This window comes from Hemibagrus wyckioides, linkage group LG08 (assembly GCF_019097595.1).
Source record: "Hemibagrus wyckioides isolate EC202008001 linkage group LG08, SWU_Hwy_1.0, whole genome shotgun sequence".
In the NCBI taxonomy this organism is placed as follows: Eukaryota; Metazoa; Chordata; class Actinopteri; order Siluriformes; family Bagridae; genus Hemibagrus; species Hemibagrus wyckioides.
Window position 1 is genome coordinate 10,782,832 of NC_080717.1, and position 25,913 is coordinate 10,808,744.

General features: G+C 40.9%; 1 protein-coding gene across 2 annotated transcripts in view; it reads left to right on the forward strand.

The window, feature by feature from the left end:
* abcb7 (ATP-binding cassette, sub-family B (MDR/TAP), member 7) overlaps window positions 1–24,885 on the forward strand; it is a 34,266-nt gene extending 9,381 nt beyond the window's left edge. For both annotated transcript variants that reach the window (XM_058397840.1, XM_058397841.1), the window contains exons 2-16: window positions 4,714–4,785; window positions 5,143–5,217; window positions 7,153–7,272; window positions 8,780–8,912; window positions 10,174–10,442; window positions 11,290–11,378; window positions 12,235–12,322; window positions 13,843–14,017; window positions 14,460–14,617; window positions 15,563–15,726; window positions 15,832–15,961; window positions 17,042–17,213; window positions 18,806–18,909; window positions 19,412–19,519; window positions 23,694–24,885. In XM_058397840.1, coding sequence (XP_058253823.1) covers window positions 4,714–4,785; window positions 5,143–5,217; window positions 7,153–7,272; window positions 8,780–8,912; window positions 10,174–10,442; window positions 11,290–11,378; window positions 12,235–12,322; window positions 13,843–14,017; window positions 14,460–14,617; window positions 15,563–15,726; window positions 15,832–15,961; window positions 17,042–17,213; window positions 18,806–18,909; window positions 19,412–19,519; window positions 23,694–23,915 — 2,079 coding nt within the window. In that variant the 3' untranslated portion in view covers window positions 23,916–24,885. The remainder of the gene's footprint in view (window positions 1–4,713; window positions 4,786–5,142; window positions 5,218–7,152; window positions 7,273–8,779; window positions 8,913–10,173; window positions 10,443–11,289; window positions 11,379–12,234; window positions 12,323–13,842; window positions 14,018–14,459; window positions 14,618–15,562; window positions 15,727–15,831; window positions 15,962–17,041; window positions 17,214–18,805; window positions 18,910–19,411; window positions 19,520–23,693) is intronic.
* Window positions 24,886–25,913: the final 1,028 nt, after the last annotated feature.

Consider the following 25,913-nt stretch of genomic DNA (forward strand, 5'->3'; position numbering starts at 1 on the left):
TCTGTCCAGTTTTAGTGGGTCTGTGTCCACTGTAGGCTCAGATTCCTGTTTTTGGCTGATGGAAGCCGAACCCAATATGACCTTCTGCTGTTTTAGCCAATTGGAATTTTGTGTGTTTCTTTGTATTTCTGTTTACCACGGTTATAAAGATGTGGTCATCACGTCATATTTACCTCAATTCTGATGTTTGTTGTAAACTAGTGGTGGGCCGTGCATTTCACACCTAGGCCTTCACTGGTGTCCTTCCTGAATTAATCCACCTCTATACCATCATTATGACGCCACCATTGGCATCGCTAGGCCATTTTCTACTCAGCCCTCCTAAAATTCTGCGATTCTCAATAAACTGTACACAAATTTGTGATCGCTCAGTCCCCTTTAAATTTCATGTGAAAACGGCGGCAGACTGCGGCTCTTCCCCGTCTTTCAGCACGTTCTTCAATCTGCAGACCGTGGCGTCGCAGAGCAAGGATCAGTGTGTGTGTGTGTGTGTGTGTGTGTGTGTGTGAGAGATCAGGAAGACTCGTATTTGCCTTGTTCAGTACTCAAATGTTATACACATCTATGCAATACAGTGGAATGCTGCAATAAGTTTACCATCATACCCTGTTAGTCAAACCTTTATTTTATTTTATTTATTTATTTATTTTTTACTATTATACCCTCATTGGGGGCTGAGCCCCCCTTAAATGAAAATTCTAGAAACGCCCCTGGACGCCACGGCAATAGATACTAATCAACTGTTAAATAATAAATTAAAAAAGAAATTAGTCTACAGTATTTCACACCTCACAAGGAATAGTCAATTTTATTACGGTTACTTTTCTCAAAAAAGACATTCTTGATGCCGTGTGCAGCAAACTGCAATCTCCGGAGGACGTAGCATCCGAAATGAGTGAATATAGAAACAATGTACACTATATTGCCAAAAGTATTCGCTCACCTGCCTTGACTCGCATATGAACTTAAGTGACATCCCATTCCTAATCCATAGGGTTCAATATGACGTCGGTCCACCCTTTGCAGCTATAACAGCTTCAACTCTTCTGGGAAGGCTGTCCACAAGGTTTAGGAGTGTGTTTATGGGAATTTTTGACCATTCTTCCAGAAGCGCATTTGTGAGGTCACACACTGATGTTGGACGAGAAGGCCTGGCTCTCAGTCTCCGCTCTAATTCATCCCAAAGGTGTTCTATCGGGTTGAGGTCAGGACTCTGTGCAGGCCAGTCAAGTTCATCCACACCAGACTCTGTCATCCATGTCTTTCTGGACCTTGCTTTGTGCACTGGTGCACAGTCATATTGGAAGAGGAAGGGGCCAGCTCCAAACTGTTCCCACAAAGTTGGGAGCATGGAATTGTCCAAAATGTCTTGGTATGCTGAAGCATTCAGAGTTCCTTTCACTGGAACTAAGGGGCCAAGCCCAGCTCCTGAAAAACAACCCCACACCATAATCCCCCCTCCACCAAACTTTACACTTGACACAATGCAGTCAGACAAGTACCGTTCTCCTGGCAACCGCCAAACCCAGACTCGTCCATCAGATTGCCAGATGGAGAAGCGCGATTCGTCACTCCAGAGAACGCGTCTCCACTGCTCTAGAGTCCAGTGGCGGCGTGCTTTACACCACTGCATCCGACGCTTTGCATTGCACTTGGTGATGTATGGCTTGGATGCAGCTGCTCGGCCATGGAAACCCATTCCATGAAGCTCTCTGCGCACTGTTCTTGAGCTAATCTGAAGGCCACATGAAGTTTGGAGGTCTGTAGCGATTGACTCTGCAGAAAGTTGGCGACCTCTTCGCACTATGCGCCTCAGCATCCGCTGACCCCGCTCCGTCAGTTTACGTGGCCTACCACTTCGTGGCTGAGTTGCTGTCGTTCCCAAACACTTCCACGTTCTTATAATACAGCTGACAGTTGACTGTGGAATATTTAGGAGCGAGGAAATTTCACGACTGGATTTGTTGCACAGGTGGCATCCTATCACAGTTCCACGCTGGAATTGACTGAGCTCCTGAGAGCGACCCATTCTTTCACAAATGTTTGTAAAAACAGTCTGCATGCCTAGGTGCTTGATTTTATACACCTGTGGCCATGGAAGTGATTGGAACACCTGATTCTGATTATTTGGATGGGTGAGCGAATACTTTTGGCAATATAGTGTATATGTGCAGCTGGCTGCCTCTGACTACTCCAATTATCCAATCAAAGGACGGGAAATTGCTGACGTAATCGTATGCCTGCTAGATGGCCCCAGTGATGCCAACTCGGAATCTGATTGATTAATACAATTATTGCCACTTATTTTAAGTTTAAGGCAGATTTTCACTCTAGCGACACATGACGTCAGCCACCGGCTGAAATATAATTGGATAAATACTCATCATAAATATACACTACTGGAAGCAGCACAACCGAGAGAAAAGCTATGAAATGTAGAGAATTGACAATTGGGAATAATTTAATACACATTCATGGAAAAATATATTAAAATGCAAGTCAGTGATTCAGATCACTGCTGTTTAGGCCAGCAGAGAAGGCCTTGCTGGCCCTGACGGCCCACCACTGGTGTAAACATTATACTGTATATTATGTTTGCATGATATTTTGCAGTGGCAGCAGCTCAAAGGGGTATAGCTGTTCCTATTAAAGTGGCTTCAGCCTTATGGTTATTAGTGTCTATCTCCTGTGTGGTACTTGTGTGCTTAAGTGTGACCTTTTACACAGCACATTGCTCGAGTTAATGGTGGATGGTATACCGGTAGAAACGAGGCGCCGCTTACAGTCCGATGAAACAGTATTTATTTGGCATTCTGGGTCATGGGTGGGCTGTTCAGACATGAATAAAATATCACTAAACTGAAACTAGTCTCTTTACCACCCACCCAAAGTGTGAGACTTTTCAATATCAAACCATGTATGTGTGTGTACTGTACTAGCATTGTTCCAGTATTCCGGTATAGGCCACTGAAACAGTTGGTGCATTATGGGTCACTGGTGCAGACCTCAGTCTCTTATTCCTGTCAACAAAAAAAGAGACATTCAAATAAGCTCCATGGTGGTTGTTGTGGTGGTGTTTTTTTCTAGGTCATTTAAGTGTAAGAACATGGGTCAGCTGGTGTTTTGGTAAAACTACCTCAGAGCCATTTAAGTAACAACTTCTTTTCACTCAAGCTGTTATTTGCTTATTTTTCGGGGTCATGTGTAAACTTAGGCAGCATTGTCCACCAGCAACCGCCACCAAACAAACAAAAAAAAAAACCCAAAAAAATGGCTAGGATTCATTTAGTATACTTTGCTTTAGTCTTCGCTGTTTCATTTTGTGCTCATATTACTGTTTATTTATTTATTTATTACAGATTTTCCATCTCAGTATTTTTAATCAGCTCTCAGGTGACTCTTCACGTTAGCTAGTAAACGGCTGCCCTCCACACCATTAAATGCATTGTTTATAACATCGCATTGAGCCAAGGACTATAATGTCCAGTTTCACTCATTGACCACAGTTTGATTTTCAGTTCCGATAAGAGTTTTGTGCCTCAGTACAAATTCATAGCAACATTATGACTTGGAAACAAATTTCAAGAACTCTGAATACTGACAGATTCAAGGTTTTTTTTGTAGGTTATTGCAGGCATTTCAGTGTGTCGGTGCAGAATGAAGCTATTAATTAGATTAGGGTCTGCATTTGTGAGGGATATTATGTCAAGGTGCCACTTTGCCAAAGGTCCCGGTGCGTTATTAATAAGATGAGATGAGAAACTATTTAAAAAGTGATATGAAAGCAAAGCAACCGAGTAGCCGTGAGTTGATGGGGTATTTATGAAGAATCTTTTCACAGGCTTTCTTTGAATGCTTTTAGCATTAGGAGTGTGTAATAGATACGAAGTATTAGTTTGGAAAATATTTCTTGGTATGCATTAGTAAATGGTTTTATTTTTCCTTCAGTGGGCTTCTATAGTTAGACAAGTACATGACTGAGAAGCCCAGCTGTGGACAATAGATTAAAAAAAAGTGAGGGAAAAGGTGCATGAGAAGCTTCTTAAGAGTGCATTAGGTTCAGCAAAGTCCTTTTTTTTTTTTTTATAAGTCTGTACTTGTATCAAGTGGTCAGGGTTAGAAAACAGATGCTGATGCATGCAATGCTTTGGCTTGGACTCATTTGCATCGTCATCATGACCTATTGGGTGACTCAACACTGTCTCATAGGTGTATGCTTCCTCCTAAATGTTATGTAAATGAGCAAAATGTAATAAAAAGAGAATGCAAATGAAGAGAGCACAACAGAAAGCTACAGCCCTCAACCTGAACCCAGCTGAGCATGAAGGCAGAAAGAGCCACAGACTAGCAGCAGCTGAAGGCGGCTATGGTACAAACCTGGCAAAGCATCTCAAGGGAGGAAACTTGCTGATATCAGTGGGCTAGGCTTTCATTGAGTACAAAGGATCTGTATCCAAGGAATAAAAATAATGCTTATATATCTAATTGAGCCCGATTAGTTTATGATTTATAATACATCAGACATTGCTTTGCATGTATTCTTTATTAATGCTCTGACTGTTTCACCAGAGTATTGTAAAAATTCTTCTTGAGCTTGTCTTATGCATAAAATTTTAAAAAAGATATCTCTCTCCTGCTTCATCTGCGTTTCTTTTGTGTTTGGTTTAGATCTTCATTTAATCAGTGCCTCTTTATTTTCTTTGATCGTTGCAGGGTCTCAGTCTGTCATCAACATGGACATCCAGTCGAGGAGATACCAATCGACAACTGCTGGAAGCCATAAAAGTACATTTAATGACCTTCCTTCTATCAAGGGTTCCTATAAATGCAATCATCCATGTTTTAAGTGGGATTGTGCCTCATTTCTAGATGAATGTATTCTCGGATATTTTCAAATTATTTAATTAATTATTTTTCTTTTGTCTTGTATCATCTGCTCTGATATAATTTTTGTAATTCATATGGGTTTATAAAGCATTCAAGGTCATTTATTTTCTATTGGAATAACATTTAAAAAATAAATAAATAATAAGATTCCCAAGTCTTGATCTACTGAAGCATTCCTAAAACCCTGTATAAATGCCCTGATGAAAATATCATCCATGCATGTTGAAAATATTATGATTAATCTTTGTCTTTCAGCATTTAAAGATACCAGAGAGAACATGCTGGCATGGTCATGCAGGTGGAGGCCTGAGTGCAGATCCCAAAAATGTGGTAAGCTTTACTTTATGGAACTACTCTTTATAACCATAGTGTAGAAAAATCTCCAAGTTGCCCAACACATCAGGTGTAGGTCACCTATTTAGCTGTCCAGTTTCGGAGATCCTGTGTTGCCTCAGATTCCTGTCTTCGGGAGACCGGTGTAATCCGCATGGCCTTCTGTTGTTCTTCTGTAACCCATCTGCCTCAAGGTTCTGTGTGTTGTGTTGCTCTGAGCGCTTCGTGTTCTGCACACCATTGTCGTAAAGAGCGATGTGATGTAAAGTACAGTCATAAAGACTGTAACCTTCCTGACAGATTTCCTCTGACCTCTCTCATCAACAAGGCATTTCCGCCCACAGAACTGCCACTCACTGGATATTTGCACCATTCACTGTAAACTCTAGAGACTGTTGTGTGTGTGAAAATCATAGGAGATCAGCACTTTCTGAAACACTCAAATCAGCCTGTCTGGTACCAGCAACCATGTCACAGTCACATTTTCTCGCATTCTGATGTTTCATAAGGACTTTAACTGAAGCTCGTGATCTGTATCTACGTGATTGTATGCATTATGCTACTGGAACGTGGTTGGTGTGTTAATTACACAAATGAGAAGGTATTATAGGTGTTTTCTTATCTGACTAGCTGACCAGACTAAATCATCAAGCAGTACTGATACAGAATTAAAATACTGCGTTTTCAGTATTTACACTGGCCTGAAATCAAAACAGTTTTCTTTTCATTGTTCAGACAGAGAAGTGAAGTGAAGCTCATGCCTTTCTTTTTTTTTTTTTCTCCTCATCATCATTTTGCCTCACTGGATGCGACCATGCACAGGTGTTGGCTATTTTTAATTTGATTTATTTTGTCCTCTTGCCTTTCTGTCAGTCCCTCATTCTTATGTTACCATATTGACAGGATTAGAGGGAGTTTGCTCTTTTTTTCGTTCTTTTTTTTTTGCGCAACAGTAATGGCAGCAGGTGGGTTGACGGCGTAAACAGGTTGGCTGGCATGCGCAGGCGCAGGGCGGCTCTAGGGAGCTGAGCTGCGTGGGATGCCAGGCACCACCTGCAGCGGCTACTGCTGCTTTCTGCCTGGGCCATATGACACCGCATCCCTTGGCAATGCAAACGATGTGCGTCTGTTTGTGGCCTCAGAGAAGGCTTTACCTGCTTCTAAACTCGGCTGTCTCTTATTCTCCGATGGCAAACTTCTCCTTGGTCGGAGGGCGCTCTTGAGTAACTTGCGCAAAAGTGCTGATTTAGGAGAATGTAGTTTGTTTAATATAAGAGAGGTACAACAAAGCAAACTCCAATCCAGTGCTTAAAAGAGTTCACAGTGTTTCTCACTCACTAATTTCCTCAATCTCTGGCAGCTTGTAATGAACAGGATGATCTGTAGTAATTGAGCATAGTTGCATGTTTGATTAGGAGATGAAGCAGTCTTTAGCTGGTTTCTGGAGCATCAGTGTCGTGTGTGAGCTGTACATTAAGGGTATAGACCTCTTAGTAATAGAGATTTTGAAATCAAGGAGCCAAGCTGATTAAAGAATTCAAATTCTGCTTAATGTATGAGTCAAATGTGCTCGGTTTAACATCATTTTAAAAACAAATTAATCTAATTATATTCCCGGAGGACCTTAGCACACACAGCTTTAATGTGTCATCAGATTCATCACATCAGTTAATTATCAAGTCCATCATGAGGTGAATTGTGTGTCGAGAGAAAGGAAAATGCTAAACTGTGCACTGCTGTGAGTCACGCAGTGGCTGACTTCAATGCTCGGGTTCTAAAACTGCAGATACATTATTTTTATTAGTAAAATCTGAAGGACCTTCCAGCCCTTGAGTTAACAGCATGTTTTTTTTGCCCCCCCCCATAACTTACATCCTTCATTAATATGAAAAATGGTACAGAATTAACATGTTTTTTCCCCCCTTTTTCTAGCTAAAGGAAGTGGACTCGACAAAGATCCTTTCAGCCATGTTTGCATACGTTTGGCCTAAAAATCGGCCGGATCTACGAGCTCGAGTGGCCATCTCACTCGGCTTGCTTGCCGGAGCGAAGGTAGGTTAACGTCCTTGAACCATGATGTCTGTTCGTTTGTCGCTTCCACCAGAAATTACGTCCGTTATTTGATGTCTGTGATGTCTTGTCTAGCTTCAATTATCTCCAGCTCTTCTGATGTGCTGCTGTTTGAATCATTTAAAAGAGTAATAGTCCAGCTCCTTTTTGAGACTTTTTTTTTTTTTAACAGTCAACAAAGAGTAGCCTTACAATTTAGCTGCTGATTTGTTTTCCTTGTTATGATTTGTCACCAATTTGCACCCAAAAGAAGACTGACAGGAGCACGACTCACAAGTTTATTTCCGCCTTTTTCCTCACTCAGCGTGAGCACAAACGAGCTGCTGCAGCACACACACTCCAACGATGAGCCCAGTCGCAGTAAAACACGGCCTACCCTATATTGCTATTGTTATGGCTTTTGAAGGATTATGTGTCGTGCCTCCAGCATGCCTGAAGTTCTGCAAGGGAAGGGGGCATTAATATTTCTCAGTGTGTTCCTGCTGGAGTTCAGGAGAGGGCGTATCTGGAAACACCAGATAAAGATTGACAAGCGTGTCAGAAACTGATAACCCGCACCGTTTTATCAGCCTGTCTGGTTCTGTGCCACCTAATCACGCTGGGCCGATCCGTATGAGGAAAGCTTGTCCATCAGCGGTCCTTCATTAAAATATATATCACACTGAGAAATCTTAAAACAGCCTCTTTGTCATGACTGCAGAGGATTTTTAGCTGCATTCAAGCTATCCAGTGTTATTCTCCTACTTGCGTTAGTAATTAAAGTTGGTTTCAGTCAAGTCACCCTCAGATGTGTTCTTTACTGAAAAGGGCAGCACTGTAGACATATGGAAGTGAGACTCAAAAATGAAGTTATTAGCTGAGTGTTGGCAGCAGATTCTTTGGGGTTTTTTTCTGCACTTCAGTAATTGGTAATTGTGCTTTTTCTTGCTTGTTGCAAAAACTGTTATTTCGAAGCACTAGTTCTATTCATAGCAGCCTTACATGCATGATTTGTAATTAAAGACCGTTTGCTTTGTTCTTTGTTTGTGCTTAAACATTATGCAGTTCAGGAAGACAAGGTGGGGAGGGAAATAAAAACCACCCCAAAAGCTGGAATGCTGCCATTCACCCAAAATTCCATCCCTCACTTTCATGGTCCCATTGCGCATAAGGGTTAAAACAAAAGTGGGGGAGCAAATTAAAGGGAAATGGCACAGTGCATACACACTCCGGCCCTGTCTAATGCGAGGCAGAGCTCGACAGCCGAGCAGCTGTCCCCAAGCTTTTAATTAGCTTTAATAACCATTTCAATTCCATTAGCGGATGCATCAACCAACTCATTTCCAGATCTGTCTAGAGGAGTGTGCGCAAAACACTCTGCCCCTAATGCAGTGCCACTCTATCTCTCATCAGCATGCTTCCTAAGCTCACTCCATCTCTCACTTACACTGTTTCCCTGTTTTTTTCCCCCTCCTCCCCACTCTCTCCCCATTTTCCTCCCATCCTCCAGCTCACCAATATTATGGTGCCCTTCATGTTTAAATATGCGGTAGACAGCCTGAACCAGATGTCGGGACACATGTTGAACCTCAACGACGCACCAAACACGGTGGCCACCATGGCAACGGCTATTCTCATTGGCTGTAAGTAGTACCCTTCCCCCCTCCTCCTCCTTACTTGGCAGGTGTTTGACTTCATCTCAGGCAGAACAGCATCCTTATGAGCCAAGTGACCTTTACCTAGAAAGATCGGCATCCGTATTGCTTTTAAACCGTTTGTTGTTTTACTGAGGACCCGTCACATCTGCCTGCACAGATGCTAATATAATTTGGTGTTTTATTTGGTGTCCGTTTTATTTCTTCTGATAAGGAGATTCTTTTTTTCTGGACTCCTTCTTAACACCGACGCGGTGCACACTGACACTGCCTCTGTCGCCCAGCTCATATTTCAGATACCGTGCTTTTAAAATTGCATGAATGGGACGGGGCAAAGCAGTGCTGTAATAACCTGATTAGCAAATCCAAGGGCCTTAAATAATGACCAGATCGGTCAGAAGATCAACAAAGTCAGATTACATTCAATGGCACTGCTATTGAAATAGACATTGTGAGACGGTCTGCTCTAAAACACCGCTAACGTGCATGTGAATGCACAAAGGGTGACACTTTTGTGAATTTTAACATGCCTGCCTATGTGCTTGCTCACTTGAGGAAAATAAAACGAACTTAACGAGTAATAGCAACTACTCACTTTGCTAGAGCTATTGTAGCATGCCGTCCAAATGTATTGTCACTTCTCCCTGTGGCTGCAAATTTAATGAGAGCCATTAGGTTCTGTGCACACAGACCATTAATTGGAGCTGTCTGTCTGCGCCTCTGCAAACACACACACACACACAATTTTTACTTTTTCACCTGAACAGAATTTGCCATCGCAGGAACTATGTGTTAGCATTCACAAGCTTGAATGCTGAGGGAGAAAGGATATTATTTTGCTAGTGCAGAATTTATTTTCATATTTGAGGGATAAACAGCCTGTGATCTCTTGTTATTGTCTTGTTGAAGCTTCATGTGAGACTTCAGTAAAGTGAATACGTACACTGTGATCAGGGCCGAAACTACAGGTAGAGGTTTTTTCCCTCCTCCAGGAGTGTAAGCTTTGTAGAAATTTCTGTAGAAACTTAACTTAAATAGTTTAACTCTACGTACTATTTACAATGCTTTAATGGATTTGAGTCAAGCTGCATTTTATACTAGCTTTATATGTAGTGCAGTGTAGTGTAATGTGATTTAATCACGTCCGTGACTGACAGTTGGAACAATATTCTCAACCACGATGTTGTGCTATGTGTTTGGTGAAGCACTGTTGTAAATCACTCGCTGAGAAACTGTTTGTTTGCCTCAGACGGCGTGTCCCGAGCGGGTTCAGCGCTCTTCAACGAGCTCCGCAATGCTGTGTTCAGCAAGGTGGCACAGAGCTCCATCAGGCGCATCGCCAAGAACGTCTTCCTGCACCTGCACAGCCTGGACCTGGCATTCCACCTGAGCCGGCAGACAGGCGCACTGTCGAAGGCTATCGACCGAGGCACGCGCGGCATCAGCTTCGTGCTCAGCGCCCTGGTCTTCAACCTCGGACCCACCGCGTTCGAGATGGCACTAGTCAGCGCCATCCTGGTCAGTACACAAGAGATACGACATCAGTTCTCAGATATTTCAATATTTCAGTGTTATTATATATTGATATACATAATATAGGCTCAAATAGCGTGATCAAGCATTCAGTATCACAAGGTATCAAACATTTATATAACCCATTCAGAAAGCATGGAAAGAGCATTAAGATACCAGACATCTGATAGAGGGCATTAAGATATCAATCAGTTATCTGATTTTAGACAAGAAGCATTAGCTCCCAGATAAACAGCCTTTAGCTACTGTTTGGCTTATAATCCAAAAGCAGTAGTTAAATTTTAGTTGAGCTGCAAGTAAGGGTAGAACTATTTTACAGTTAAATATATTCTCATTAGGTTCTCATTATGGTGTTAATTATCTCAGTGTTGATTTCTCAACAGCTTCACACCATAGTGCAGGGAAAAACCTGCAAATATCTGAAGGGGAAAAAAAAACAAAACGTTTGAATCACCAAGCAGTCATGCTTATTAAAGACTGAATTATCCAGTCTTCTGTTTTGGCTTTTCAGTTCTAATGCAGTGCTCTTGAAGATCACGCACTCACTGCATATCCACTAGCAGTGTGTGATTAACCTCCTCAGCTTCATCACCTTCAAGTCCTTTAACGATGTCCGTGCTCCGATGACTGAGACATTAACTTTGACCGCACCTTTACTTTGTCCATTTGTAACACTCAATTTAATGGGTGTAATCACCAAACGGAAGCGTGTTAAGTGCTAAGGGAAACGACTACTGCTGCTTTTTAGCCAAGGCTGCAGTAGGCATTCCCTCGTGATCTTGTGAAATGTGAGTCTGCTTCAGTTAAACACTGCTGTTTGTCTCTTTGGCAGTATTATAAATGCGGCGGTCAATTTGCTCTCGTCACTCTGGGGACCTTATCGGCGTACACGCTGTTCACCGTGGCGGTTACACAGTGGAGGTACAGTATAACACTTTAATTACATGTGTTATAGACAGGTGTGTGTATTGTTTATTTGTGGTTTAAACATAGCACAGTTGGTCAGAGGGTGCTGTTAATATCCTGTAACAATTTTCTGTTTCGTTACAAGACAAATCTCAGGTTTATAATGCCGCACTGCTTCTAAGACCTGATTGTTTCGATAGTAAGTGCTAATTAACAGAGACTTGTATAGCAGATGCTCCACGTGAAGCAGGATTAATACTAAACAGAGAAAGTTATTTAACAGAGAGAAACATATGGTCGATTAGTTGATGTTCTGCAAAGAGACATTTATTTTTTTTGGAAGGAGTCTCCTGTGTCAGCACTGTAGGACACTCATGAAGAGGTCTTCAGGACTGACATATTTTTGGAATTTCTTTTATTTTGTTTTGTTGTTGTTTTTTTTGTTTTTTGTTTTTACCTCCAAGAGAGAAATAAATTAGAGGTTAGCGAGGCCGTAAATGTTTCAGCGGTTATAATGTAATTGAGAACAACTAATTCTATACTAAACAAATGTTTAATTAATAAGAATTATAATTGCTGTCAGATTGCTGTGGTATTAAAAGAATATAAACACTGTTAGAGAAGAATAATCGACTCATGGGTGGTAATGCATCACCCCATTTTATCGCCCATTCTTTTCCTGTAACACGCGTCACAAAGGCTTTATTTCCTTATTCACCGTGTACCTTTAACATCCCTAATGTGTAATTTCTCTTCTGTCCTGTTTGGCAGCATTGCAGTAGAGTTTAGACCAAGTACAAGACCATTACTACAAATGTTACATATTTGTAATCGTTAAACTCTCCTCGACATGCTGTGTATTTTCGAACAGGACCCAGTTCAGGATAGCAATGAACAAGGCGGATAACGATGCGGGCAACGCAGCCATCGACTCTCTCCTCAATTACGAGACTGTAAAGGTGAGTCACCCTCGTCGTCCCTGTCACGAGCCACCGGCACATTTACTGCCATGAAAATCTCTCTTCTGATTGCCATGTTTAATTAGCTCTTTTAATTCTGTGATGCTTGAACATGCAACAAAAAAAAATATATAAAGATAATCTGCTTTTAGTATTTCAAAGCAGAGTACAAAATAAAGCAATTTGTGCGATAGGAGAATATTAACTCTCTTTAGAAATCCCTTTCCCTTCTGTTTACAGCATTAGTCTTGAAGATTCTCCACTGATGGTTTTGATTAATGCCTTCAGCTTCTTTGTCAGCTCTCCACATTTTTTTATTTTTTTTTTTTATTTTTACTCACTTTCGGCTTCTCTTCTATTCCGCCTGCTTTTTTCTGCCCTTGTTGTTACACGCAGATGTATTTTGTATAAGGCTTTATTTCCAGTCACTGATGTCAATGCAGCTGGATTTAGTATCACTGTAAGCCAGCGTGCATACATAATTAGATCCCCACCCACTCCTAATCTGTTCTACACTCGCAAGCTTCTGCAGAACATCAAAACACACACACACTTTACTGCACACTTGTCTCCTCTATCCTGTTGAGCACATTTCCTGACAGCAAAGAAATTGCTATGAAACTCCTCTGCTTGCTTCTTGATACCTTTCGCTCCCGGAGCTAATTGGCACAGGAAGTTCTTGTTAAGTTTGTCGTGATCTGATGAAATATTCTGATTGTCATTACGGTCCAGGAGTTATATATTTTTTTGATCATGTTGCCAGTGGAGGCAGCCACACACACTGCTAATGCGCTAATGAAGCCAAGTAGCGCTCTCTGCGTGTAGCAAAAAGGGTCTCAAAACACTGTCAGCGTGGACCCATATTGGAGAGTTGGCTTCTCTCATTTGCATCGATGCTTTTTGTAATCATGTCATCAGCAGTTCTGTTGATAAGACCGATTCATTTAATAAGCTACGTTTATCACCTCACCTCTGTTTGTCACGTTTTGTGACTAATGAATGTAGCTGTGATGCAGTTCTGTTTTTTAACAGCACTGTGAGTTACACCGTAATCTCTCTATTCAGCTTTCAGATTCTTCAGTGCAACAGCCTCTCTGTGTGGCCCTTAAGCCTCTACTGAATTTTGTTCATTTGTTTACCTTGGTTGCTTTATAAATCTGAAAGCATCTCCACTTCAATTCAACATATGTTTTGGGTAGAAGAGCACAAGACTGTATTATTCTTTGTAAATTGAGTCTCTCGGTTAGTTACAGTTACAGAAGTTTACACGGTTACTGTAAAGGCAGTTTGTATACCTGTCTGTGGAGAGAGGGTTTGTTTTTGCCATTTGTCCTTGCATGTCCTGTAATAGCTGTGAACTTCAATATGCATCCAGGCCTCTAGCTATATTATGTGTCCTTTTGTGCTTGTTTGTGAGTTTCACACTTATTTTCCTCCATCTCTCTCTCTCTCTCTCTCTCTTTCTCTCTCTCTCTCTCTCTCTCTCTCTCTCACACACACACACACACATTTTTCTTTAGTACTTCAACAATGAGAAATACGAAGCAGAGAGATATGACAACTTCCTGAAAGTCTATGAGTCCTCTTCTTTGAAGACTACCTCGACCTTGGCCATGCTAAACTTCGGACAGAGCGCAATTTTCAGCGTGGGGCTCACGGCTATCATGGTGCTGGCTAGCAAGGGCATACTGGCAGGTGAAAACCATTACTGCATAGTGAACTTTTAGCATATTGCATATAACAATTATGATGTCAAATCATAAATTTATTATATGATAAAGCTTCAGTGTGAGGCTCAGTGTCCTATGTATTCATTGCTTAGAAATCTAAGCTAACAACCCATTAATATCACATTATGTTTGCACCTTAAAAGAAGGCAGCAAGATGTTGGCAAAAGCTTCAGCTGTGATGATGTTCTCTTCTCACATAAAAATATATGATTCATGTCTGGCTCGTGTCTTTTTTTTTTTTTCTTCCTCGTGATGACACTGTAGCAGGCAAGAGAGTTTTATTTCACCTTTGTGTTAAACTTTCTCACCTTCTCTCCACATGCCTGTGCATCACACTTATATATTCATTTAATCTGCCTACAAGACTGATACCTAATTTTGTTCATTGTTGTCTCTGATCTTGAAAGGAACCATGACTGTCGGAGATCTGGTGATGGTAAACGGACTCCTCTTCCAGCTCTCATTGCCCCTCAACTTTCTGGGCACAGTATACAGAGAGACCAGACAGGCTCTCATTGACATGAACACACTCTTCACTCTGCTCAGCGTGGACACCAAGATTAAGGTAGACTGATTTCCTGATGTCTTTATGCCGCACATCATTGCTCAAACAGTGCTAGGCGACCCACTGCAGTTGTTTTATCCCTCATTTAGTTTGATTTATTAATGTGGCCTGCTTGATTGAGCCAATTCACTGTAAATGATGTGGAATTGTTCCTCTTGTTAATAAGTGCAATCCCAGCTTCATCAGGACGTTATTGTTCTGGCTTTCCTGAAATGTCAGTGCATTTTGCAATAGGCACATATTCTTAACCCTGGCTCTTTCTGTGCATCTGAGATTTGCATAACATTTGATATAGATTCATATGCAATATTTTTTTTCTTCGGGGGTTGGGATGGTGGTGGTTAAATTGCATTTAAGGTTGATGACGCTCATTCTTCATTGGACTAATTCTGCATGCAGCCTATAATTATTTCGCATAAAATCTGGCTAGTTGTTCCCAGTGATCAGTAATGTGTCGTAGTCATAAACCCCCACCCACGTAACGCCTCTCTGCATGACTGACCAGCCCATCAACCCATTACACGGGATTTTCATTTGATTTCTCTAATAACATGTATGAATGCAGAATGAGCATAAACTTACCAAATGCTTCTGTTGTGTCTTGCTACAGCAGATGTCTTTACATATCAAAACATGTTCAAAAATATGCATAATTCAGATGCTGGCTTATTTTAAACAATGATGTATGATTCACATGCAGCTTGGCAAGGTTAAACTGGCTAAGCTCACCCAAAGATTATACGTATTTGGTTAAACATGCCTGAGATGTGCACAAGTTTTGCTTTTAATGCTTTTTATAATTTTGTGAATTCTCTATTTTTTTTTTTTTATTATCGAATAATTTACACATTTTATTGCTGAAATTTGCTGCTCAGATGTTATTAATATATTTGTATTATTTTACTAATCAATAAACCCAACCATTGTGTGCTTTCTGTGTCACAGGAGAAAGACCTGGCCCCCCCACTGCTCGTTACCCCACAGGAGGCCTCGATCCGGTTCGAGGATGTCTACTTTGAGTATCTGGAAGGACAAAAGGTCCTCAATGGGGTTTCCTTCGAAGTACCCATTGGGAAAAAAGTGGCCATTGTTGGTGGGAGCGGATCTGGGTAAAGGCATCACTTCAGCTCTTATATATAAGTCCTGTTTTATGATGTTTCTCTAGTTGCTACCGCTAAACATTTTTATTTTATTTTATTTTATTTTTTAAACAGGAAGAGCACAATCGTACGGTTGCTGTTTCGCTTCTATGAACCTCAGCAAGGTAACATCTATATTGCAGGCCAGAACATTCGAGATGTCAGCCTGGAGAGCTTGAGGAAAGCTTTGGGTGTGGTGCCTCAGGTGAGTTTTATTAAAAAAAAAAAAAAAAAAAAAATACAATACATATTTCCCCCCTGTATTAAAAATTCTTATAATGATGATAAACAATTAATATGAATAAACTCTTTGCATTAATCCTGATCTAAATGCAATATCAGTGCAGTCCTGATATATGCAGCATAAAAGCAGATTGTTTGTTGTTGGTCAGACTCTCAGGTGTGTGCCCTCCAGTTAGCTGAGGAATGGTATAAAACTGACAGGAGCTATCTCGAGACACTGGTGGTATCCTGGCAGAATTGACACTGGTATTAAGGCGATGAGGCGTAACCACGTATTTGGGGGGAAAAGATGACACCTGTGACAGTTATTTTTTTTTTTTTTTTGTCTGGGGAGCTTATTTGTAAAATGCAAAATATCAGCTGAAAGAAATGAAACTATGCATGCATTCAAGAAGATGTGCAGATACAGAGCCAGTTTGATAAAGCATATAGGATTGAAAACGTAGGTGGATAATTAAGAGTACAAATGGATTACTGCTTGTGTAACGCAACAACTTGTGTGCCACTAAGTGTTAAACATGAAGACCGCAATTTGATTATACTCATTGATGAGCCTCACATTTGCCAAGGCAGACCTGCTGAATTCCCTTGACATTTATATGGAAACACAGGCTAATAATAGTGCAACCCTACACTGTTTATGTTCCATTGCCTGATGGCACACTCTCATGTTGTAATGATAACATTCAGCTAATTTCGTATCTCAGTGCTCCCAGTGTCCTCTGCAGATAGAGACCAGGCTTTAAAAGATTGAAACAGTCACCAATATTATGCATTACATGTAATGTTAGTATTCAGATTATTACAAAACAAAGCAAATGGTTTGTAAAATGGATATTTAACTGGATTTCTGCGAAACAAAAAGAGTTTTAAATAATGCACTTCTGAATAATAATAGTTTTATTCTTCAGATCTTTTATTTGAAATCTCAATACTGAAATCAGACCTGTTGGACCTAATTGAGACCTCTTGGTAATAGATTTGTTAAGAGATAAATACAGTATATGTTTTGCCTTGATGCAAACACCTCTTTGGTCTTTAGGACGCAGTCCTCTTCCACAACACCATCTTCTACAATCTGCAGTACGGTAACCTCAGCGCTTCCCAAGAGGATGTATATCATGTAGCCAAGCTTGCCGGCCTTCACGATGCCATCCTCAGAATGCCTCATGGATACGAGACACAGGTTGGAGAGCGAGGCTTGAAACTTTCAGGTACATTTTACACCAATATAAAGTGCACATTCTTAAAGGGGTAATTCACATAAAGTGCTGCCGAGAATCTAGCGAGGGCAAGGTAGTATACATAATGTTAACAACAATCTTTAAAATGATTAAAATAGCTTAGATGCCAGTGACTTATGAAATTTTCTGAATTAGTAACATACATGTATGTGGAACACCGATGCCGTGAAAGTGCAGTGCGAAGCTGTAAGTATAACTCGACTGCTTTCTACACACATGCACTCACTTCATGCTTAAACCTGTCGAGAGAAAATAAAGATGCTTAGCCAGAATGCAATGCAAGAAGAGAGCATGGCTAATCACTAAATAAAAGGTGGGCAGTGTCTTGTTTTTTGTCGAGGGTGCAAACACAATGTGCTGCTTAAGACATGGTCTATGTCTACATAACATCAGGCATAACATTATGACCACGGGTGAAGTGAATACGACTGATTATCTCCTCATTGTGGCACCTGTTAGTGGGTGGGATATATTAGGCAGCAAGTGAACATTTTGTCCTCAAAGTTGATGTGTTAGAAGCAGGAAAAATAGGCAAGCGTAAGGATATGAGTGAGTGGTGGCCCCACCTTGTAACTTAAAGGATCTGCTGCTAAGATCTTGGTGCCAGATACCACAACACACCTTCAGGGGTCTAGTGGAGTCCATGCCTTTATGCATCAGGGCTGTTTTGGCATCAAAATGGGGACCAACACAATATTAGGCAGGTGGTCATAATGTTATGCCTGATCGGTGTATGTGCTCTGTCTGAGAATTCGTGTACTCCTCTTTAGCTAGTTAACTAGTGCATTATTACATTTATCAAGTCCATATGGTTTAACTTAATAAACCAATGGTAGTATTTGTAACATTCACTATCTCTATTCTTTACTGTAAGATACAAACTATTTCATACATTTATGTTAAAATGGTTTAATGAGTCATTGTGAACTCTGTGTAAACAAAATCCTGGGTTATCTTGTTTCACGTTTTCACACTGCTCATACTGTACCCGGGGTTAACAATTAATCCTGGCTAGTCATAATCAGATGTGTGGGTTAATGTTCTTATTTGCATATTTGTGGTGTCAACAACCACGATTGGATAAATATAGCATGCAACGCATATTGACGATCTTTTAAATTATTTAAAGAATTCCAGCATTTGGCAGATTATTCGTTATGTAAGGTCCCTCGCTAGGTCCTGTGCTAATAGAGCTTTCAGCTTTTGAGCTTAATTGAGACAGCTGCTCTCATTATAAAGCAAAATACTCTTTCTAATACAATTGCCTAGTACAAAAAAATCTAATACAATATTAATGAGAAACACTGTGATGACGCATGCAAAGTGCAGTGACCAAAGCACTCGCATACACAATTATTCAAGGTCAGGGCATTTTACTGCCTGAAATAAAAGCTGCATGTCAGCAGTAATTACAGCTGTCGATAATAATTAGCACACTTAAATGTGAATAGCGTCAATCGGGCCCTCGGCTAAGAAGTGCGTGTGTATCGGCATAAATATGTATAACGATGTATTACATAATGCCTTCATTAATGAGCTCACACCTTTCTGGCTGCTGATAGGTGGAGAAAAACAGCGTGTGGCCATCGGCAGGGCGATCCTGAAGAATCCTCCTATCCTGCTCTACGACGAGGCAACTTCCTCCCTCGATTCCATTACGGAAGAGGTAGCTCTTTTGGAAATATGTATTATAATACATATATACAAAATGAAAGTGTCTCTAAATAAATTAGACGACTAAGATTTCAGTGTGATATTTTAGCGAAATAGCTCTTATTGGCGTACAGCTATTTATTTGTTAAAAGTGCAGCAGACAATGAACTTCAATAGAGCATAGATAATTTTCTCTCAGTGTAGTTGAACATTTTTCATATTTACATTCAAGAAGGAAGCTCAGTGTTTTTTTTTTTTTTTTCCCTTCATAAGGATGAGGCTTTATAAGTTATTACAGACACAGGCGATGTTTGCTTTTGAAGGCTTTCACTTTTATTTAGCTATTTTTTTTTCCCCTTCATGTGTCATGTCACAAGGAAGTCCTCATATAAATTCTGTCAATCATATTGTTGCAGATGAACAGGAAGGCTCTCGTAGAAACTCCGTAGTGCGGGTGGGTGGAGGTTCATTTGAATGTTTTGAAATTGATTGAATTTTACCTTGTGGATTTCTAGAACATTCTGAGCTCCATGAAAGAAATGGTAACCAACAGAACATCTGTCTTCATTGCCCACCGGCTGTCCACCATTGTGGATGCGGACGAGATTATTGTGCTGAATCAGGTACGATCACATGTAGGAGTAATTAAGTTCTGTTTGCTTCGCAAATAGGAGTTGTTTCTCACACACACACACACACAGTCTGTTTATTCATTTTGCTGAATTAACTACGTCCATCGAAAGTGAGTCATAGAGATGAGCATTTCAGGGTCGAGGACCATTCTCTGGTGGCTGGAGGAAAACTTTCTGGTTACAAAACCCTTAAATGCTGATCGTTTATTTCACCCAATTTTATTTTGTAATAGTTCTAAACTTGATTTAAAATATTGCAGTAGCGCCTGAGAATGACTCAAATCTTGTTATTTCCAAGGATTATTGAAAACAAACGTTAAATCCAAAGAAGACTGATGGATCGGTTTTGAGACGTAACATCTACCCCCTAAATGCTATCATTTCAGTTTAACCAGCTCATTAAAAGAAATGATTAATATGACAAGAAAGTGTTTCTGTTGTGCGCATTTTCCTAGTCACCGTAAGAAAGCAGTGTTCGGGGCGAAGTGGCCTTGAGCATGATGCTGGTAATCAGAAGCTGGGCCTGTGTGCGATAGAGAGGAGGTCTGTGAAACGCATGTGCTCTGTCCTCCAAAGCCGACCTCAAAAAAAAACGAAAGGCTTTTTACCTTTTCATAAGCAGTACTGATTTATTAGTGCACTCGTGGAAATAAGGCCATTTTCTCTGACCAAGAGTTTAGCCGCGGAGCTGTGGAAACCACATCACATACAAAACATGATCACTAGTGTCATTCTCCGTTAGTGGAGGAAAGAGCTAAAATGGCTGGCATGGCAGTTAATTTACGGAACATCCTTTAGTAGCTTTCATTCCTTATTATCGGTTATTTTTGGGTGCTTTAAGTCTAATGATGTGTCTGTCATTACTATTATTATCGTCAGAAACATAATGGAGTCGGTTCAGCTGCAATGGGTTCTTTTTATAGAGTTACATAGAGTTATTTTCTTAAAAACGTCAAGCAACTTATAAACACACTCTTGACTGTTTTTGGTCTACACTATTTTAATGTCAAGAGACAACTCCTTTTATCAGGACACACTTTCATAGACTTATATTGTAAGATAGGCCCTGGGAAACCATAGTGATGTTTAAGATGAGTAAATCATTGTAGTAATGATTTCTGAGCCTGTATTAAAGTGCACAAACTGCGACTTGTTGTCCTGACACCATTCCTCTACTCTAAAGAGATGAGACTTGGCTCCTTTGAATAGGTACTTTTCTGTTCATTCATCTCCAAACATTCTGCTTTCATCATCATTTACAAGCGAGGGTAAAGTCCCTTTCTGACTTCTCCAGCTCTCTCTGTTCTGATGAGCTGCCTTCACTTAAATAGCTTACATAAAAGCATGTGATTGAATAAACCACAGCAAAGGATCTGCTGCAGAAACCAAGCAGATTAATCTAAAAAAAAATAAAGTTTGCTGAACTACAGCTGATTTTTTTCATGCATTCACTTCTACCTGAATTTTTCAAGTGCTTGGTCGAGTCCACTCTTCCTGGCTCGCATCTGAAGTGTGGTCCAGCCATTGAGGATCACGCAACAATAGGTTTTTTCTTCTGATACTACAGCAGTTTGCCAACAATTTATTTTAAAATGTATTTCTTCGACTTTCCCTTACATAGCATAAAGCATAACAAAATTTTTTTAGTACCTTTTATAAACATCTGACTCTAGAGACTCCTAAAAATAATTGAATGTTACTTGCATACAGGGAAGTGGGAGCTCAGTGGTTAAATTGTTGGATTGCTAATCAGTAGGTTGTGAGAGTGAATCCCAGGACCACCAGTCTGCCCCTTTTGGGCCCTTGAGCAAGGCCCTTAACCAAGGCCCTTAACCATCGATTACTCAGTTGTAAAAATGAGATAAATGTAAGTCACTCTGGATAAGGGTGTCTGCCAAATGCCATAAATGTAAATGGCAGATTTTTTATTATTTTTTTTGCCCATATATAATGACATATGAGGGGCTTGATGGCTGAGTGGTTAGCACATTTGCTCCGGGGTATAAGGTTTGATTCCCATCTCCGTCCTGTGTGTGTAGAGATTGCCTGATGCTTTGTTTTTTCTAGGTGCTCTGATTTCCTCCCCCAGTCCAAAGACATGTGTTGTAGGCGGATTGGCATCTCTAAATTGTCTGTAGTGTGTGTGTGTGTGTGTGTGTGTGCGTGCCTATGAAAGGTTGGCACCCTATCCAGGGAGTCCGCTGGGATAGGCTCCAGGTTCCCAGTGACCCTGTGTAGGATCCATGGTTCAGAAAATGGATGGAAGGATGATCTGAAATACTATTTTATTTTCTATAAATTACCTGCTACCCCCCACATCCACAGGCTATTGTTACAATTATAACAGTTGGCCTAGCCTAAACCGTTATTTATGTTCGTCGTCATGGTTACTAGCCAGCATGGTTAAAAAGTAAGCTGTTAGAAGGATAGATACCATTAACCTGATGTTTTTTAGACGTAAAAATAAGAAAATGATGCCATCAGAAAAGAGTAATGTCTGTGGCTGTGGTGTAAATTGAAAGCTCACTGAGAACATGAACAATATCTGTCACTCTACCGTTCCATCTGAGCAATTTCAGCAATTGCAGGAAAACATACGTCACGTGTACAGTGAAATCGTATGATGAAGCTGAATGGTGGACAGACCGTGTTTCTCAACAAGAAGTTGAGAAATCTTGATTTTAATACACCGTGGTAAAAGGCAAGAGAGTTTTCTTGATGTGAAAATGTAATGTAAATAGAAATTTTTCCGACTTGTGTAATTTAGGGCGTAATGACTACGCACACACATGGACGAGATGTTCGGCAGCATCAGTGGTGCTCGGGAGAGGAGGAGAGGGAGGATGGGGGTTGCTGGAGCTCATTAAAATAATGAGTGGTAGTGCTTCATGCTTGGCTCTAGCTTCAACACCTCCATGCATCTCTCAAGGGTGGAGACCTTTCAGCCTCAGGAATGGGGGAAGCATCGAGACAAAGGTCAGAGGTTGTGCCTCATGCCTTCTGGAGGTCACAGATCGTCTTGACACTGCGCGCTGCAGGAGATGGTTTGCTGTAAATCGTTTCTTGAAAGGACGGATCTCAAAATTGCTTGTGTCTAAAATACAGCCAGCACATTAGTGGGTATGTCTGTAAGTAAGTAGTTTCAGACATATTCAGCTGTCATTGTAGGAACTAATTTAATATTTTTTAATATATATATTTTTTTGATTTTCTCTTTTTTTTGTTGTTGTTGTTGCTGGCAATCTTTTAGGACCTGGTGCCGCGAGCGCGCCCACACACAGCCTGTGTGAGCCTGCTCAGGGCCGTTACATGTTTTCGCGGTCTGTGTCTTCTTTCTCTCATCCGCCCTCTTTCTTTGGCTCATCTGCCATTGCCCCTCATCTCAGTGCTCTCATTTGCTTCAGAATCACATCCATTTAAGACAGTCGATAATGCTCGGCCGAGCAACACTGTAATACACTCATACAGGCTCTTCAAGCACTCCCAAGGCAAAGCCTGTCTGAACTGCCAGATTTTGTGTGTGTGTGTGTGTGTGTGTGTGTGTGTGTGTGTGTGTGTGTGTGTGTGAGAGAGAGAGAGAGAGAGAGAGAGAGAGAGAGGGAGCGAGAGCATGCACAGCTTTTGTTTACTTACTGCACAGAACAGTATGAGGAACAGAGAGCTCTAGATCGCCGAAGAGGAGGCTACTGTCACGACAGTTGTGGCAAAAATAGATACTGTAAATTGTCATTAACCTCGACTGCTCTGTGGAAGTTTAATTGTGAGTCTCTCTCTCTCTCTCCTCTTGCCTGTACTTCTCTTTCATGCACCCTCTTAACCCACCCCCACTCATCACTGCCTTCTATCTGATTCTTCTCTCTGTCTTGTATGAGCTCATGCCCCCTCTTCAATTTCCTCCTTTCTCACCTCTTCTGTTCTAATACCTCCTTCTGTCTTTGTCTTAAGCCCTCCCCCCTTATTTCTCTCTTTTGCCTCCTCCTGTGCCCTCTCTTCTCTCACCCTCTGCTATCTATCATGCCTTCCGTCAACTCTCCCTGTTTCTCACCTCATCTATTCTGTCCCTCCACTTATTTCCGCCGTGCACTTCTCTCTCTCTCTCTCTCTCTCTCTCCTCTCACCCTCCCCGTCTCACCTCTGTTATCTCTCATTTCCCATGATGCTGCAGGGTAAGGTGGCAGAGCAAGGCGATCACCACACACTCCTGAGCACGCCAGGCAGCCTGTATGCCGAGCTGTGGCACACACAGAACAGCAAAGTGCTAAACAACAACGGAGACAAGATGCAGCCGGCTTCAGCCGAGAGAATCTCACAGAAGGAGGAGGAGCGCAGGAAGCTGCAGGAGGAGATCCTCAACAGCGTCAAGGGCTGCGGCAACTGCTCCTGCTGAAACACACACACATGTACACACAGGTTGTGGTTTTTTTTGTGGAGTCAGACTTAGTGAGAGCGTGTGTGCACATACAGTCATACCTATGACAGACTTTCTCTGATCACGTGCCTGAGTTTACTCAGAACTCAGCAGCGTTGTTCAGCTCTGTAGCTTCAGCAGGTCTCCTGGCTTGCCGTGGTATTCTGTAGTCTTTTTCACGTGCACAATACATGCCCTTCACTTAGCACATTATATACGTGTTTGAACTTTTAAAACATTTTCTGTTTTCCATGTGGAAAAAGCTTTTTATCATGGATGTGTAAATATATGAACAGAACATGCAATGGGTTTGTACATGAGAGAAGAATCACATTTGTACAGCTGCACACGTGACTCTGATGGCTATTTTGTAAGTGAAATATTCACTGGAAGTAACAGGAACATTTTATATTTGTCCTTCTCAATATAAAATTTGGGTTCTTGTTATATCAGATGTTTGAACCAACCTTCATTTATGCCACAAATATTAATGGATGTTCACAAATATCAACGTGAAAGGAAATTTCATGAAATTTGATAGGCTATTTAAGGGGTATAATGATTTTCACGCAGTATTTGACCCTAGCCTTGATTTGCTCGTCGTGAGCACTATTCAGCATAATGACTACTTGTTTAGCACTGTTTCTTTTTCCCATCAGCCCAGTTTGTGGATAGATTGACTGGAAATATTGTCAAAAAGCAATAAATATGTAATTTAACTCTAATTCAGCTTTCTGGATGGGGGCATTTATAGTAGTGCCTAGTGATTTCTCCTCATTGAAAGACACTCAGAAGTGTTAAAATACACCGTAATGTTTAAAAAATATGATGTGCTAATTTAAGAAGTGAAAAAACATTGTCCCGTCGAGGCATTGCGTTCCTGGTCCATAAACACCAGGAGCAAAGGCGACTGAAGTGTTGGAAATAAAAACCCAAATAATTACGTCAATTTCAGCACAGTGTGTTTGCACTAATTGTTTTGCTATGATAAATGTGTCACTCCAGTTTATGATTGATGTCTGAATGTTGTTGGAGGTCTAATTTGGAAGCTGTTGGCTTGTGTGTAGGAAGATAATATTAGACCAGATGTTCATGGCTAAATCTAATTGAGCACATGTTCAGGAATGCATATGTTTATGGAGCAGAGATACTGCAGTGAACGCGATTGGATTCCACGAAGGATGAAATGGTGGGACTAGAAACTGCATTTGGAAACCAAACCTCTTCGCAGATGTTTTGGGATGAAATGTGATAGCTGGACTAACACTTATCTTGCCGTTCAATTAGACCTTAATTTTAATTTGGTGCAACTAAAGAAACATGAAACACACTGGATTATTTTGCCATCTTTCTGCTTGTGATAAATTGCCAGAAGCCATTTTTGGGAGAAAAATGCTGCATTATTAGTCAATAGGAAATGAACAGTTTTAGCCATTTACAGTTTTAGCAATTTAGCCCACCTTAACAGCCAGTGATAAAATAATTGACAATTGTCCAAGTAGCTAAAATGAAATGCCACTGAACTCAAAAAATCACATACTGATATAGCCACAGGCATCAGTTTTCAGGGTGCAAGTACCCATAAAAAATAGCACCTGCAGAGACCTGTTCTTACCAAAATACACACTGTGGACATCTGATCATCACATCCAGATATGACAAACTCTCTTGCTACAATGTTGGAAGCAAACAATTGCAAAAAAAAAGTCTCTATATGCTGTAGTTTTAAGATTTCCCTTCACTGGAACTAAGGGGCCCAAACATATTCTAGCATGACAACGCCCCTGTGCAAAAAGCACGCCTACAAAGTAATGGTTTGGACTGGAGGAACTTGAGTTTCCTGATCTCAACCCCACTGAACACCTCTGGGATGAACCATCAGTGCTTGAAATTCACTAATGCTCTTCTGGCTAAATGAGCAGATCCCCACAGTCACGTTCCAAAATCTAGTGGAAAGCCTTCCCTGAAGAATGCAAG